The sequence below is a fragment of the Canis lupus genome, chromosome 6 (genome assembly GCF_003254725.2).
Source record: "Canis lupus dingo isolate Sandy chromosome 6, ASM325472v2, whole genome shotgun sequence".
NCBI lineage: Eukaryota > Metazoa > Chordata > Mammalia > Carnivora > Canidae > Canis > Canis lupus.
Window position 1 is genome coordinate 9,569,660 of NC_064248.1, and position 14,070 is coordinate 9,583,729.

A 14,070-nucleotide genomic window follows, 5' to 3' on the forward strand; every position below is an offset into this window, starting at 1 on the left:
TGGATCACAGAATTAAATGTGAAACACAAAACTATGCATGATTCATATTACAAATATAAAACATAAAAGTATATACTTAAATGTAAACTATAAAATGAACTACTTTGAGAAAATCCTTGGGACTTAGGGCTAGATAAAGAGTTTTCAAACTTGATGCCAAAGTCACAGCCCATCAAAGGAAAAGAATGTTAAATTGGCCTTATCAAGATAAGAAATGCTTGCTCTGCAGAAGACTCTCATACAACAAAAAGACAAGCTACATACCATGCCTACAAAAGAAAGTAAGCAGGAGGCTGATGATGGAACAGCTCTATAACATGAATGGGGTGGAGGATACACAAGTCTACATGTAAGATCAGTGTTCAGGAGCAATCACACATGCACAAGGTACATTTGAGTGTGCCTAAAATCACTGAAACCTGAATAAGTTCAATGGCTAGAACCAATGGCTATTTCTGCTTCCATACTGTACTATCATTACGCAGATATTACCTTAGGGGAAAGGGCTTGAAGACCATACAACATGGGACCTCCTACGACAACTTCCTGTGAGTCTGTCATTGTGTCAAAACAATGTTTTATAAATAAATAAATAAATAAATAAATATTTTTAATATACCCCAAATGAATGAGACCATATAATGTTTGTCCTTCTCCGATTGACTTATTTCACTCAGCATAATACCTTCCAATTCCAGTGAAAGGGAATAAAGGGGAAAGGAGAAAAAATGAGTGGGAAATATCAGAAAGGGAGACAGAACATGAGACACTCCTAACTCTGGGAAACAAACAAGGGGTGGTGGAAAGGGAGGTGGGTGGCGGGTGGGAGTGACTAGGTGATGGGCACTGAGGGGGGCATTTGATGGGATGAGCACTGGGTGCTATGCTATATGTTGGAAAATTGAAATCCCATTAAAAAATAAATTATGCTGAGTGAAATAAGACAATTGGAGAAGGACAAACATTATATGGTCTCAATCATTTGGGGAATATAAAAGATAGTGAAAGGGAATAAAGGGGAAAGGAGAAAAAATGAGTGGGAAATATCAGAAAGGGAGACAGAACATGAAAGACTCCTAACTCGAGGAAACGACTAGGGGTGGTGGAAGGGGAGGTGGGTGGGGGTTGGGGGTGAGTGGGTGGTGGGCACTGAGGTGGGCACTTGATGGGATGAGTACTGAGTGTTATTCTGTATGTTGACGAATTGAACACCAATAAAAAATAAATTTATTATAAATAAATTAATAAATAAATTAATAAATTAATTAATTACTTAAAAAACTCCATGCTTACCCGTCGGTTTGTGAAGACAGAATAACATTCTTTCACTAGCACTGTTTTAATCATGTCTGGATCCATGATAGCCAACACGGGCTGTCGCCCATCATAAAACCTGTGTCAGGAAAACAGAACTGATTATATTAACATGACAGTTTCTGCAGCAGCAGCCACACCTGAAAGTCTCAACTTTTATCCTGACATTATATAATCTAAACTCTGACATCATGATTAGAAATAACAGTAGAACATTTGTTAACTCTAGGTGATGTGTACATGGATAGTTCCATTCTCTACAGTTTTTTGCATGTTTAGAATGTTTCAAATATTTTTGATGTATTTTAGACATTTCAAATAATGTTTATATATATCATCCAGAAGAAACTTAGGTTAGTAAGTTTGACATGGGGCCCAAGAATCTGCCTTTTGAACAAGCTCTCCCAGGTGGTTCTTGTCCACAGCCAGGCTCGAAAGCCACACAGTAAAGACAGAACCGGGGCACATGATGTAATTCTGACTCCATTCAGAGTTGAGCAGTGCTGAAGGTGGGCAGGGACAGTGGGGCTAAACCAGTGTCCATCCAGAGATCTGTCTTCTTTCTATTCCATCATGCTGCTTATGGGCCTTGCCACTCAGAGCCCCACGGTCTCTGAGGATGTGACCAGAGATAAAGAGGTAAGAGGAGGTACACTCCTGTCTGTGAGCATCCCAGAACCACATCATATCTCTCCCTCAGCTTCACCAAACCTCTGGCAGCTCTGAACAGGAGCATCCAGTGCAAGAAGCCAAGATCATACTACAAAATCACAGTCCATCAACCCACCAGGAAACACTGTGGCTTAAAATTCTCTTACATCTCAAGTTCACAGAATAAAGAAATACTTCCACATTGAATACCTCCGTTGAAAGAAAAATCTGGGCCTAAAATTAAAATGCAAAACAAACTCCACACTTACAAAAAAGTAAGAAAAAGGTGAGTAGCAAGTCAATCGGAGAAGGACAATCATTATATAAGTTCACTCATACAGGGAATATAAAAAATAGTGAAAGGGATTATAGGGGAAAGCAGAGAAAATGAGTGGAAAATATTAGAGAGGGTGACAAAACATGAGAGACCCCTAACATTGGGAAACGAACAAGGGATAGTGGAAGGGGAGGTGGGCGGGGGCATGGGGTGACTGGGTGACAGGCACTGAGGAGGGGCACTTGACAGAATGAGCATTGGGTGTTATAAGTTGGCAAATCAAATTCCAATAAAAAATATACATAAAAAAAGAAAAGGTGAGTAGAAATGGCTTTCCATTCTGTTTATCCAAACCCTTCTTTCAAAGGATATATTTAATCCAGACTACAAATAAAGGTAACACTCCAGGTCCGATTTACACTTAAAGCTGCACACGTGGTGACATATGGGATCTTGGGAAGGAGAGCCTCCAGAAGCTTTACTACAGCAGGCTTCATCACAAGGGGCTCTTGACTAAGACTGTCCACACCACAGGGTCCTCCTCATCACAACAGACCTAGTCAATGGAAATGTCCAGAATACTCACCCCCACATTCTTCCATACTTTCTAAAACATTTCTCATCAAAATCACAAAAACCCTGCAAGAGAAATCAAAACATATTATTAGTCTAAATGTACTGAGCCCTATGGGTAATGGGGAACAAAATGACTTAGATCGCATGAAATGTGCCTTACAGCCTCTCACTAGCAGATAGAGGGAAGCTGTTAATCACAGGGGACTATCAGAAATGAGAGAAAACAGAGGATATATGGAAATGGAGAATTTCATGTCCCTCTTGCACTATTTCCAAGTGTTGGAGATACTGAACATCTTACCCTGTCTGGGAGGACTGGGTAGTCTCTGTGTGTCTGATGTGTTTGGCTTGTGCATTATATCTAAATCTCAGAACCCTCTGAATCATTACCTCAGGGCCATGTAGAAAACTGGAGCTGAGGGAAAGGCAGCATGGCTGCATATTCTGAATGTCAGCTAGCATTCTGTTTGTTGATCTCATGAGCCCTACTAGATTCCAGTGGATTTAGGATATTTGTTTTATTTTATGTTAATTTTTAACTCTTTATTTTTTAATTTTTTATAGAAAGATTTGTATTTATTTATTCGTGAGAGACACACAGAGATAGGCAGAGACATAGGCAGAGGGAGAAGCAGGCTTCCTGAAGGGTGCCTTATGTAGGACTCGATCCCAGGACCCCGGGATCATGACTGAGGCAAGGCAGATGCCCAACTACTGAGACACCCAGGTACCCCAGTGGATTTAAGATATTAAGGCACCAGTGACCTCTTTTAATCTAGCAGTTTTACATGAGTTAAACATGCTTGTTTAGTGAGAAAGTGAGGAATGAATGAATGACAGAGTGGACTCACCTTCCAGTTCTCCATCACAACACAGAGAGGAGATAATGCCCCCATCCCACAAATATCAGAGCCAAATAAAACACTTGATAAGAGTTTTCACTTCTATCACTAAAAGAACAACAACAAGACTTCTAGTGCCTTCATTTCAACTGTGATTTTGATGTTTTAACAATACAAATCAGGATCCCAGAAATGTGGTCTTGGGTGTATGTACTAAGGAATTGATCTGGGAAAAGTGGAAAGGAAATTATTGTTTCTTCAGAGGGAAAGTCCAGAAGTTCTTAGATGATAATTGGGCACTGAGAGTCTCAGTAGGGAAAAGCAGAATCAGAGAAATAAGCCTCAGATCTGTGGGAAAGGAACTCCACAGCAGAGAGCAGCTTGCAGGTGAGACTGCCGACTTCCGCTATGTGATCTTCTAACTCCTGTAGAAGACTAGACTTCGGACAAGGCATCAAAGCTGGATTAACCACAACCACTCTACCAACATCAGTCTGTGTGTCGCTAGTACATTCCATTCAATTCCATTAATTTCTTTTTTTGTAAAGATTTTATTGATTCATTTCAAAAATGAAAGAGAGAGTGCACAAGCAGGTGGGGGAGGGCAGGGAAGAAGCAAAGGGAGAAGAAGAGAGAGAATCTGAAGCCGACTCAATGCTGCATGTGGAATAGATGCTGGTCTCCATCCCATGACCCTGATATCATGACCTGAGCTGAAATCAAAGGTCTGATGCTTAACCAACTGAGCCACCCACCCAGGCCCAACCAGTTACATTAATTTCTTAATAATTTTGTCAAAGTATCTTTTTTCTAGGGATATATGGGTGGTTCTTGCTTTGTAGGAAAACCAAAACCCACACAAGTCCTTTAAAGGTTAAAACCTGAAGTCAATAGAGAAACAGTTAAACTCCCTCCCTGCTGAACTCACACATAGGGTGTCTCTTTTGAAGGTAGAGAAGTAATGCTGAGATTTCACTGTTAGCAAAGGGAGAATTAGGTGCATGCAAATAGCTGCAGGGGGTTGGTCAGTTCGTGAGAGAATTCAAGTATGTGCAAATTCCCCAGTGGTGAATCTTGGGCTGCCCAATAATCTGAAGTTCGAGAACCATCCAGGAAATGGAAAGGGCTATCCAGGGCTTGTGCAAGAACAAAAAAGTCTGATTCTAGCATACATAGCTCACTGGACCACTAGCACGGACACCCTTGGTTCTCTTCTCCTAATACCAATATGATGATGCCTTCCTGGGAATCCACACCTTCCAAAAACAAAACAAAAGCCTCTTCATAATGCTCATAAGCTAAAGCATCAAGTTCCATGCTGAATTAGTCAGAGAGCTGGGCTGCCCACTGAGGCAAACCCTGAGGCTCATAATAACAGACAATAGAGCTCTGGGGTAGACTTGACAGATTTCTGGAAAGTCAGAATCGAAGATTTCCTCGTGAGAAGGAGCATTTTTATTATGGAATTAAAGTGGGATTTGCAACTGACAGAAGCAAAAGTCATAGCTCAAACAATACTCACATTACGGTAGCCAAGAACAGTTCCCAAAAAAGGCAGAGGTGTTGGCCCAGGAATTCCCAGCTTCTTAAAAAGTCCATGCGTGTAGGTCCCATAGCTATAAAGCCAAAGAGAAAGCCAGGTCACAGGGATGGTGGAATAGGTGCTGGGGCTGACCAGTCAATGACACAGAAGTGGAATAGTCAAGGGAGGGAGGAGGTAACAATCGGCAAGAAATAATAACAACAATTCCAACAGCAATAATTGCATTTGCTCATCATCATCTGATGATGATGTTGATCATCTCCTTTCCAGTCTGTCAAAACGAGACTGTCAAACCGTAATAATGATTAGCTAAGAGTAGCTGAAAATGTCGTGGTCTCAATCCTAGAATGAATATTTGATAAATATTCCACCCTTGAGTGCTCCTGAAAGATTCATGCTGATTTCTTCCAGGAAATTCAGTTATGCCTATTTAGTAAATGACTCTTCCATGATTTTGGAGATTCTCATTCTGGTGGAAAGAGGAAATGTGATTCTCTACTCTAGTGATGAGATTTTGCTTAATTGCATCTACTCAAGAGCTGAGAGGTTCTGAGAGCGGACCATGAAAATACTCATACAGTTTGCTCAGAGATCTTTGTGTTTTTCCTTCACTATAGGCTCTGTGATGGTTCTGATATAGGCGTCTTCTTAAATCTGTCTTCAGAGAGAGAGCCTTGAGCAACCACAGTGCTCTTATGTTTGTATAGTGATTATTGTGTCCAAGGCTCCACTGTCCCATAGAAAAGTGAAATTCTTTCAGCTCCACCCAGTCTCTGTTGTCAGGAAGTCTGGTTCTCTTGAGCTGCAGAGAAGACAGACTGGCCCATATGTGCCCCAAATGACTTCATATAAAAGAATCAGTAAGGAAACAATCCACTTCCAGACCATTCTTCCCATCGTGGCATCTGGTCCTTCAACCTGTGATACTCACCTGCTCAGCACACTGCAAGGTACACTCATTTTCTCTTCAAGATGGTTACTCACAAAGCAGTTAGTTTACTGGCTCTGTGCTTCCACTGTCTGAGAAACCCATTATGGTTGATGCTCCCTATGACAGGCTTGCCTACAATCATCTTTCATGTGTCATGTGTAGAATCCCACAACTGGGGGATACTTAGAACCCTTCCACTTAGGGTGCTGAGGGATGGCAGGGTGGAGGAAGAAGAGAGGCTGAGGCCAGGAGCTGCCAGAAACCATTTTACTCACAAACCTGCTAAGCCTACAAGGCTTACCCCATAGAGGAAAATAAGGAAAGTACAGTTGGAAACGGTGTTGGGTAGAGATGGTACATGCCCTGCAGGTGCTATCTGATATGAGACCTTCCAAAGTCCAGACACCTCCAGTTGACAGCAGAATACATGTTATGCAACAAAAATGAGTAATGATAAAATGTTCCATAGATTGGAATGAAGACCCTGTCTCCTCATCTCTGGGGACTAACCTTAAGACAGTAAATGTTCAAAATAGTCCCTACAAAACCAGCAAATCATATAAAATGTAAACAAACTCACAAAATTGCACAAAATGACCAGTATTTGAGGGACCAGTGGATGTACCTCAGCTGTGCCCGACTGAGTGTTTGGATCCTTCCTCTAGTACAGCTGGACTCATCAGCACCAATTGTAGAAGCCAGGGTAGTCTTAGTTGGTCCCACCTCCATTCTCTTCTTGCCATCACCACCACTCTAAATCAAGTCCTGTTTCTGAACATTCACTGTGCTCCATGAACTCCCAAGTGAGGCCAAGCAAGTGAGGGATAGTCAGGAACACTGGTCCCAAGGAAAGATCTTGTGTACTGTCTAAAGCCACATGGCTCCATAAGAAGGCAGGCAGGGGGCTGAGTGAATTTTTCTGATTCTTTCCAGCTTCCCTCTTCTTGGTAGAGTCATGCAGCTGCTGGTACAATTGAAGGGCCTAACATAGAAGCCATTTTTACAGTTTGGCTATCGTGGCCATTGCTGCTATAAACATCGGGGTGCAGGTGTCCCGGCGTTTCACTGCATCTGTATCTTTGGGGTAAATCCCCAATAGTGCAATTGCTGGGTCGTAGGGCAGGTCTATTTTTAACTGTTTGAGGAACCTCCACACAGTTTTCCAGAGTGGCTGCACCAGTTCACATTCCCACCAAAATTGTTTTTGCATTGCGTGCCTGCAGCGGGCATTGTCTACAGCTACTGAGTCTTGATTACACCAGTGTCTTCTAAGTCCACAGTGTTGTTTGCCTGGTGGTGACAGTATCTAGTGACAGCCCCACTGCCAGATGACACACTGGAACTTACATGGTGTGTTCTTGTTCCCTCGCTTCAAGCAGAGGAGATGCTAACCTTATGGTCCTGTGATGATCTCCTGTGGGACCAGGACAGAGGAGTATTTCTGGGAGGTCTGTTCTGAGGGAGGAATATTCTCCTGCTCCATCCCCAGTTCTATCTGGATGCCTCTCACATCAGTTCAGGCTCTGTCTCACTACTCACCTGTGCTGAAAAATTAAAATAAGCTGCGGGCACATGCATTTAAGACACATACAAATATATCATAGAAGAATGCATGTGTACACTAAATTCATATTACTCTAGAAGATGTATGCTTTATGCACCTTTACAGTCACAAAGGCTGAACCAACAGCCCTCTTTTATTGGTAGGAAAAAGCATACTAGAAAGACTCTTATCTCAGAAAAAACACACACACACACACACACACAAAAACAAAAACAAAAAACCCCCAACCCTATTGTTAAGGAGAATGAAATTAAACACTATCTATTCATTTTAAATGTCATACAGAAATGTCTTGCCACACTACCTAGCATTCTAACCTTTCTCTTAGAAAATGAAAATGTTCTATGTTCCATGTTCTATGTTCACATCTCATGATTTCCTCCTCTTAAAGAAAGTGTAATTGAGACAGAGGTCAAATATGACATGGAGGGTCTTTCCTACCCATGTTGTAAAACTCAATCCTTTCCCAAACTGCTCCACGATGGTGGGAATCCCATCACTGAAAGGAATTCCTCTGCCAGATGTTTCAATTCCTCCTCCAGTACTGTAATATAAAGGCAAAAGCATATTTTAAATCCAAATTGGCTTTCAGAGCTCTGCCTCTTGGCTGCTGGCAGATTCATATTGAGGGGTAGGGGGGAAAATCTCTATCCTGATGCTAACCATGCAGAGAGTGGAAGGAAAAGGTGAAATGAATAAATTTTGAAAGATTTCTACCAAGTCTCCTCAGCTCTAAGGATGTTGATTTAGGGGTAAGGAGTTCTGCACAGTACAGGGTGAGGGATGGCCAGTAGAGGGGTGCAGGAAAGAGGGAAGAGCTCAGTCAGAAGAGGGGAAAAAAGCATCTCTAGCACCCCCTCGGTTGTCAGGGTGCATCAAGTGCCTTGTATTCATAATGCCTGGCGGTAGAGAGTGGGGGAAGCAGGAGCCACCTAGTGATACAGGCCCAATCCAATATATATCCTGTGGAAGGCACAGACCAGAAGGTGAAGGTAATGAGCCAATGACTCAAGCCACTCCCTCAGCCTCCAGAATCCCCATAGCTTAGAAAGGGATGAGGACCCCAGGGTATTGGGGCCTGTTGATTTTATTCTGCCTCTCTTGAATTCTGCTTAATTAGTCTAGGTCCCAACTGGTGGTCCATCAGAAGATCGCCCCCAGAAGCAACTACTGTCACTCAAACCCTCCTGGCTACAGGAATTGGAGTTGCGGTGTGGTAGGTATACTTCAGTAGATCTGGTGAGGTCAATAATAATCTTTTAGGTGTTCACAGCATGTTTGAAGTACTCAACACTTAAGCAACTTCTTTCTCAATTCCTTGATCCTCAAAACAGACAAGGAAAAGGGAGTGGATGCTGATTAGCAACACAAATTGAAGGTTCCGGGGATGATGAACCTGGGTAGTTACTTACAGGTAGAACAGCACCAGGCTGGTGGCCAGAAGAAGCCAGGTTTCTGTGGAAAAGCTTGGGATCAGGTCCATGGCCACTTTCTCTCTGTGAGTCTCCTCTACTTTTGTTCAGCAGTGTGGGCTAGTCTTTGATGACCTGCGTGTGTGCGGCTTCCCTTCCCATAGCAATGATTCCGTGAGGCTGGAATGTGTATACTGAAAATGGGGCAGGACTGGAGCTGGAGCCAGTAGCAGGGCCCTTTCCCCCAGCCATGAGTGTTGGCAAAGCATCATGGACACACTCCCAGATTGACCTTTGAGATCATATTCTGTCCAAAATCAATAAACAACTCAATCAGTGTTATCGGTAATCTCAAAGGTTACAAAAACGCAGGTAAAGTCACCGTACTTAAATCCCTCACTTGCCCTTGTCACCATGGCTTCCTTTATTTTTAAATACATGAAATCCTTCAAGCAAGCTAAGTCTGCACATCTCTACCCATGTGGGTTCCTCTGACTACAAATGCCACTGGGCTCCCTAGAAAGCTCTTACCCATCCTTCAAATCCAGCTCTGACATATTCCCCTCTATTGGAGTCTTTCTTCAGCAACCTCCAGGAACACATATAACAGCTCTGTCCTCTAGGAGACTTCTATCCCACTGCCCCAGTTCTATTATTGTCCTCTCTACCCTCCAGTCCTATTATTGGTCTGCACATCTATTTGCCTTACAGATAGAGAGCTCAGAAAGGCACAGTCTGAGCACCTGTCAACATTATGGCCCTAGTTCCCAGCAAAGGACTACATACTCAGCAAGCATTCAGAAAGGTTGGTGGAGTTGAGTTGGTAGAGGTGCAATGACTGGGCTGTAGGTCCCTTCTGGGCAGGTTTTGGTGACCAGCCCACATACCTGATGGGAGAGATCTGAGAACATAGCATCTGGAAATTACCCCTGCTCATTATCATCACTCAGACCCATGTTCTGTGTCTGTATGGCCCGAGAAACCATGGATTATGTGGCATACCTCTGGAATCTCTGGGACAATGGAGGTATCCCAGAGTAGTGTCTCATCTTTAATACCAACAATGCATAGACATAGGAAGCTGGAAGACAATCCTAGGAAAAGTAGGGGAACAACTCCCAGGAATTCTGAGATATTTCTGCCCCCTTTTAGGTATTCACTGGCCACCATTCAATAGGGTCATGCTATTCTGTGTTTACAGATGTAAAGACTGAGACTTAGTGACTGCAATGGGCTTTCCATCAGCCATTGATCACAAGAACCTATTGCAAATAAGTGAACATGAAGAGAGACTGAAGAGTCTTCTGCACTCTGCAACATCAGAGCCCTACCGTGATAAGGGCCACAATAGGAAATTGAGACCCAAGACTACAACAGCAAACTGGTTAAGTTTCTGTTCAGACCTTCATTGTGACCTGGACAGGGGTTTCCTTGTGGGTCTCCCACAACAAAGAACTCTGCCTCATCTCAGCAGGGAAGGCAGATTGCCAATAGAGGAGATAGTAAGAATATTTTTGGATGGGATCTGCCTCCCCAAGTTCCCCAGCAGAGAGGTACACAGAATACATGCAAACAAGGACAGATTCCTGTCATTGGATAACAGGAACCACTTATGTGTCTCACGTAAACACAAAGCCTTTCTTATTTTACTTGGAAATCAAATCTCTGTGGAAACTAACACGCCTTCATCCTCCTCCAAAACCCATGCTCCACTACGACAATTTCCTAACTAAGCTTAATATGAGTATCCACCTGCCCTATTCACCTCAGGCCCTGCTCTAGCTGCTTGGATTCTGTCCCAACAGTGATATCCTAGCCATTGCTGGAGACCAAAATGTAGCCAGCACCGGACCAATGCAGATGGTCTTGTCTGTAGGGGAAAATAATAGAAGCATGAGCTTTGTGCCCCATCCTTCCCCGGCAGGGGACACCTGACATGACAAGATTCCCATTCTCAGAGCTGTGCAGAATGTGTTAAGGAAGACAGTGAGCATCGGGGACTACCCCTCATGCTCTGTGGCTCTGATCTACTCCTTCCTGTACAAATATGCTCATCATGTACTTTCCAAACTCTAATTTTGTGGGGGTAAAAATACAGCTAAGACTCAGACATCATTCAGGTTGAAGATAGAGGAATCTAACAGATAATTATAGTATAGCCAAGGAAAAGTAACTATGCATCTTCCTGCACAGGGAAGGATTTATATGCTTTTCAGTCTCCTCCGCTATTGTATATTGAACCTCAGATATGCTTAGGGAAGTCTTAGGCTCAGATACTAGTGTTGGTGGACAGGCTGTCAGAAACTCAGGGAGGAAAGGAGTCTGGGCCATCTAATATTCCCATCCCTTTATATCCTGAGCCCTTGTGGCACCTCTTCTCAGAAGCTGGGCCTGATTTTTTACTGGCCAAGAGAGAACTGCTCACAGTTGGGGAGTCAGTGTCGCTCTGGAATGGAAATATTTGTGCATGATATCCAAATTTCACAGGTCCCAATCTAAGGTTATAAAAATGAAACCAAGATTCCCTGTCTGTTCCTAAGCTGTCAAGCCCTCATTCTTCTCAGTAAGGCCATACTTGAGTTTGTCAATTTTGGATTACCTGGTGGTATCTAGGTTTTGGTGATTGGGTCCTGTGGTTGGTGTGGGAGTGGTGAAGTAACTAACTGATTCATGGACATTCCAAAAACTGGAGGAGTCGGGTCCTTCTCCCATTTCCATACATGTTGGTTGGGCTCTACACCTGCTGCATTTTGTCCATGGGCCTAGCACTAATATTAAAAGGTCAAAATATCTGCCTAATGAACCTGATACTCTAAAGGGATGAGAGACACTAAACAAATAACCACACGACTATTGGGTTATAAATCAACACCTGCTATAAAGTAATGGTATCTGTTATATCTGATGACTTTGCCCAACCAGATACCTGACCCTCACGGGCCCTTTAGAAATGTTCATTCAGTATGAACTCATAAACAGTTCAACTCATGGCTAAGAGAGGACAAGAGTTATAGAGTAACTCCAAATTATGCAATGTAGTCTCTTTCAGCAGAAGGAGGAGATGTGAGTCCAAGTTTTAACTGATACATAATCAAAAAGTTGGAAATTTGCTGAATGTGGACTACTGACCTTTTTCTTTTTATGGATTATGTGTAAATGGCTCTTTTTACCACATGCTCTGTGAGGAGACACTGAGCTCATAAATGTTTAGAGACTTAATTTCCTGGATTATATTTTTTTTAAGATTTTATTTATTTACTTATTTTATTTATTTATCCACACACACACAAAGAGAGAAAGAGAGAGAGAGAGAGGCAGAGACGTAGGTAGAGGGAGAAGCAGACTCCATGCAGGAAGCCTGATGGGGGACTCATCCCAGGACCTCAGTATCACACTCTGAGCCACAGGCAGACTCTCAACCACTGAGTCACCAGGATGTCCCCATTTCCTGGATTCTAACTGAAGTCTGAAGTGTCTATCCAGCTGTGTAAACACAAGGTAGAGAGAAGGACCACACACCTCAGTTTTTCCCAGCCCTGTAGGATCTAAAGAAACACCAGGATGAGAACCCACTTGTCTTCCTTCCCCTAGTGGGGAAAATAGGTCTCAAAACAGTTCCCAAGTAGAAAGATATCTTGTAGGTCAAGAAAAGTTAAATCCCAAAATGAAACAAACAGTAGGAGTAAGGAGAGCACATTTTGTCTTACCAACACAACGTTTTAAAAAATTTAGTTGGGACTTCCAAGCAGGCCTGCTGATACCAGAGAGGCGAGTGAGGCATTCCACTTACGGGCAAAATTGCCAATTCTCAGTAATCATATAAATTATACACTTTATTTGCATACAATATTTTAAAAACTCAATATTATGCAAGAAATCAATGAGGGAAAATACATACAAATTTAAATAAAGACATGTTCACAGGGTTAATTTTATGTATTCACTCCAAAAAAAAAAAAAAAAGAAAAAGGTAGGGAAAAGATAGGAAAGCTAGAGAATAATTCAAGGAGTTCCATCCTATGGTCAGTTCATGTGACTATAGGTGTCTGAACAAAGAAGAGACAAAATGATAGAAATAATTCAAGAAAATTTCCCAGGACTGAAGAGCAACAGTCTCTAGAATGATAGGCCAATATGCTGCCAATACACTGGCCAATACGCAACCCTTGACACATGTGGGAAGTTACATTTAGGCATACATTTATTTTATTTTATTTTATTTTATTTTATTTTATTTTTTATAATAAATTTATTTTTTATTGCTGTTCAATTTGCCAACATACAGAATAACACCCAGTGCTCATCCCGTCAAGTGTCCCCCTCAGTGCCCGTCACCCATTCACCCCCACCCCTCGCCCTCCTCCCCCTCCACCAACCCTAGTTCGTTTCCCAGGGTTAGGAGTCTTTATGTTCTGTCTCCCTTTCTATATTTCCCAAACATTTCTTCTCCCTTACCTTATATTCCCTTTCACTATTATTTATATTCCCCAAATGAGTGAGAACATATAATGTTTGTCCTTCTCCGACTGACTTACTTCACTCAGCATAATACCCTCCAGTTCCATCCACTTTGAAGCAAATGGTGGGTATCTGTCATTTCTAATGGCTGAGTAATATTCCATTGTATACATAAACCACATCTTCTTTATCCATTCATCTTTCGATGGACACCGAGGCCCCTTCCACAGTTTGGCTATTGTGGACATTGCTGCTATAAACATCGGGGTGCAGATGTCCCGGCGTTTCATTGCATCTGAATCTTTGGGGTAAATCCCCAACAGTGCAATTGCTGGTCATAGGGAAGGTCTATTTTTAAATCTTTGAGGAACTTCCACACAGTTTTCCAGAGTGGCTGCACCATTTCACATTCCCACCAACAGTGTAAGAGGGTTCCCTTTTCTCCGAATCCTCTCCAACATTTGTGGTTTCCTGCCTTGTTAATGTTCCCCATTCTGACTGG

General features: G+C 42.5%; 1 protein-coding gene across 3 annotated transcripts in view; it reads right to left on the bottom strand.

The window, feature by feature from the left end:
• LOC112646265 (cytochrome P450 3A12-like) overlaps positions 1-9,376 on the bottom strand; it is a 92,170-nt gene extending 82,794 nt beyond the window's left edge. The window contains exons 1-4 of one of the 3 annotated variants that reach the window (XM_025426100.3): positions 9,111-9,376; positions 5,183-5,276; positions 2,829-2,881; positions 1,294-1,393 (exon numbers count right to left, since the gene is read on the bottom strand). In XM_025426100.3, coding sequence (XP_025281885.1) covers positions 1,294-1,393; positions 2,829-2,881; positions 5,183-5,276; positions 9,111-9,181 — 318 coding nt within the window. In that variant the 5' untranslated portion in view covers positions 9,182-9,376. Of the gene's footprint in view, positions 1-1,293; positions 1,394-2,828; positions 2,882-5,182; positions 5,277-6,759; positions 7,705-9,110 lie in introns of those variants that run through there. The other 2 variants (XM_025426099.3, XM_049110794.1) reach the window with 2 other exon arrangements.
• Positions 9,377-14,070: the final 4,694 nt, after the last annotated feature.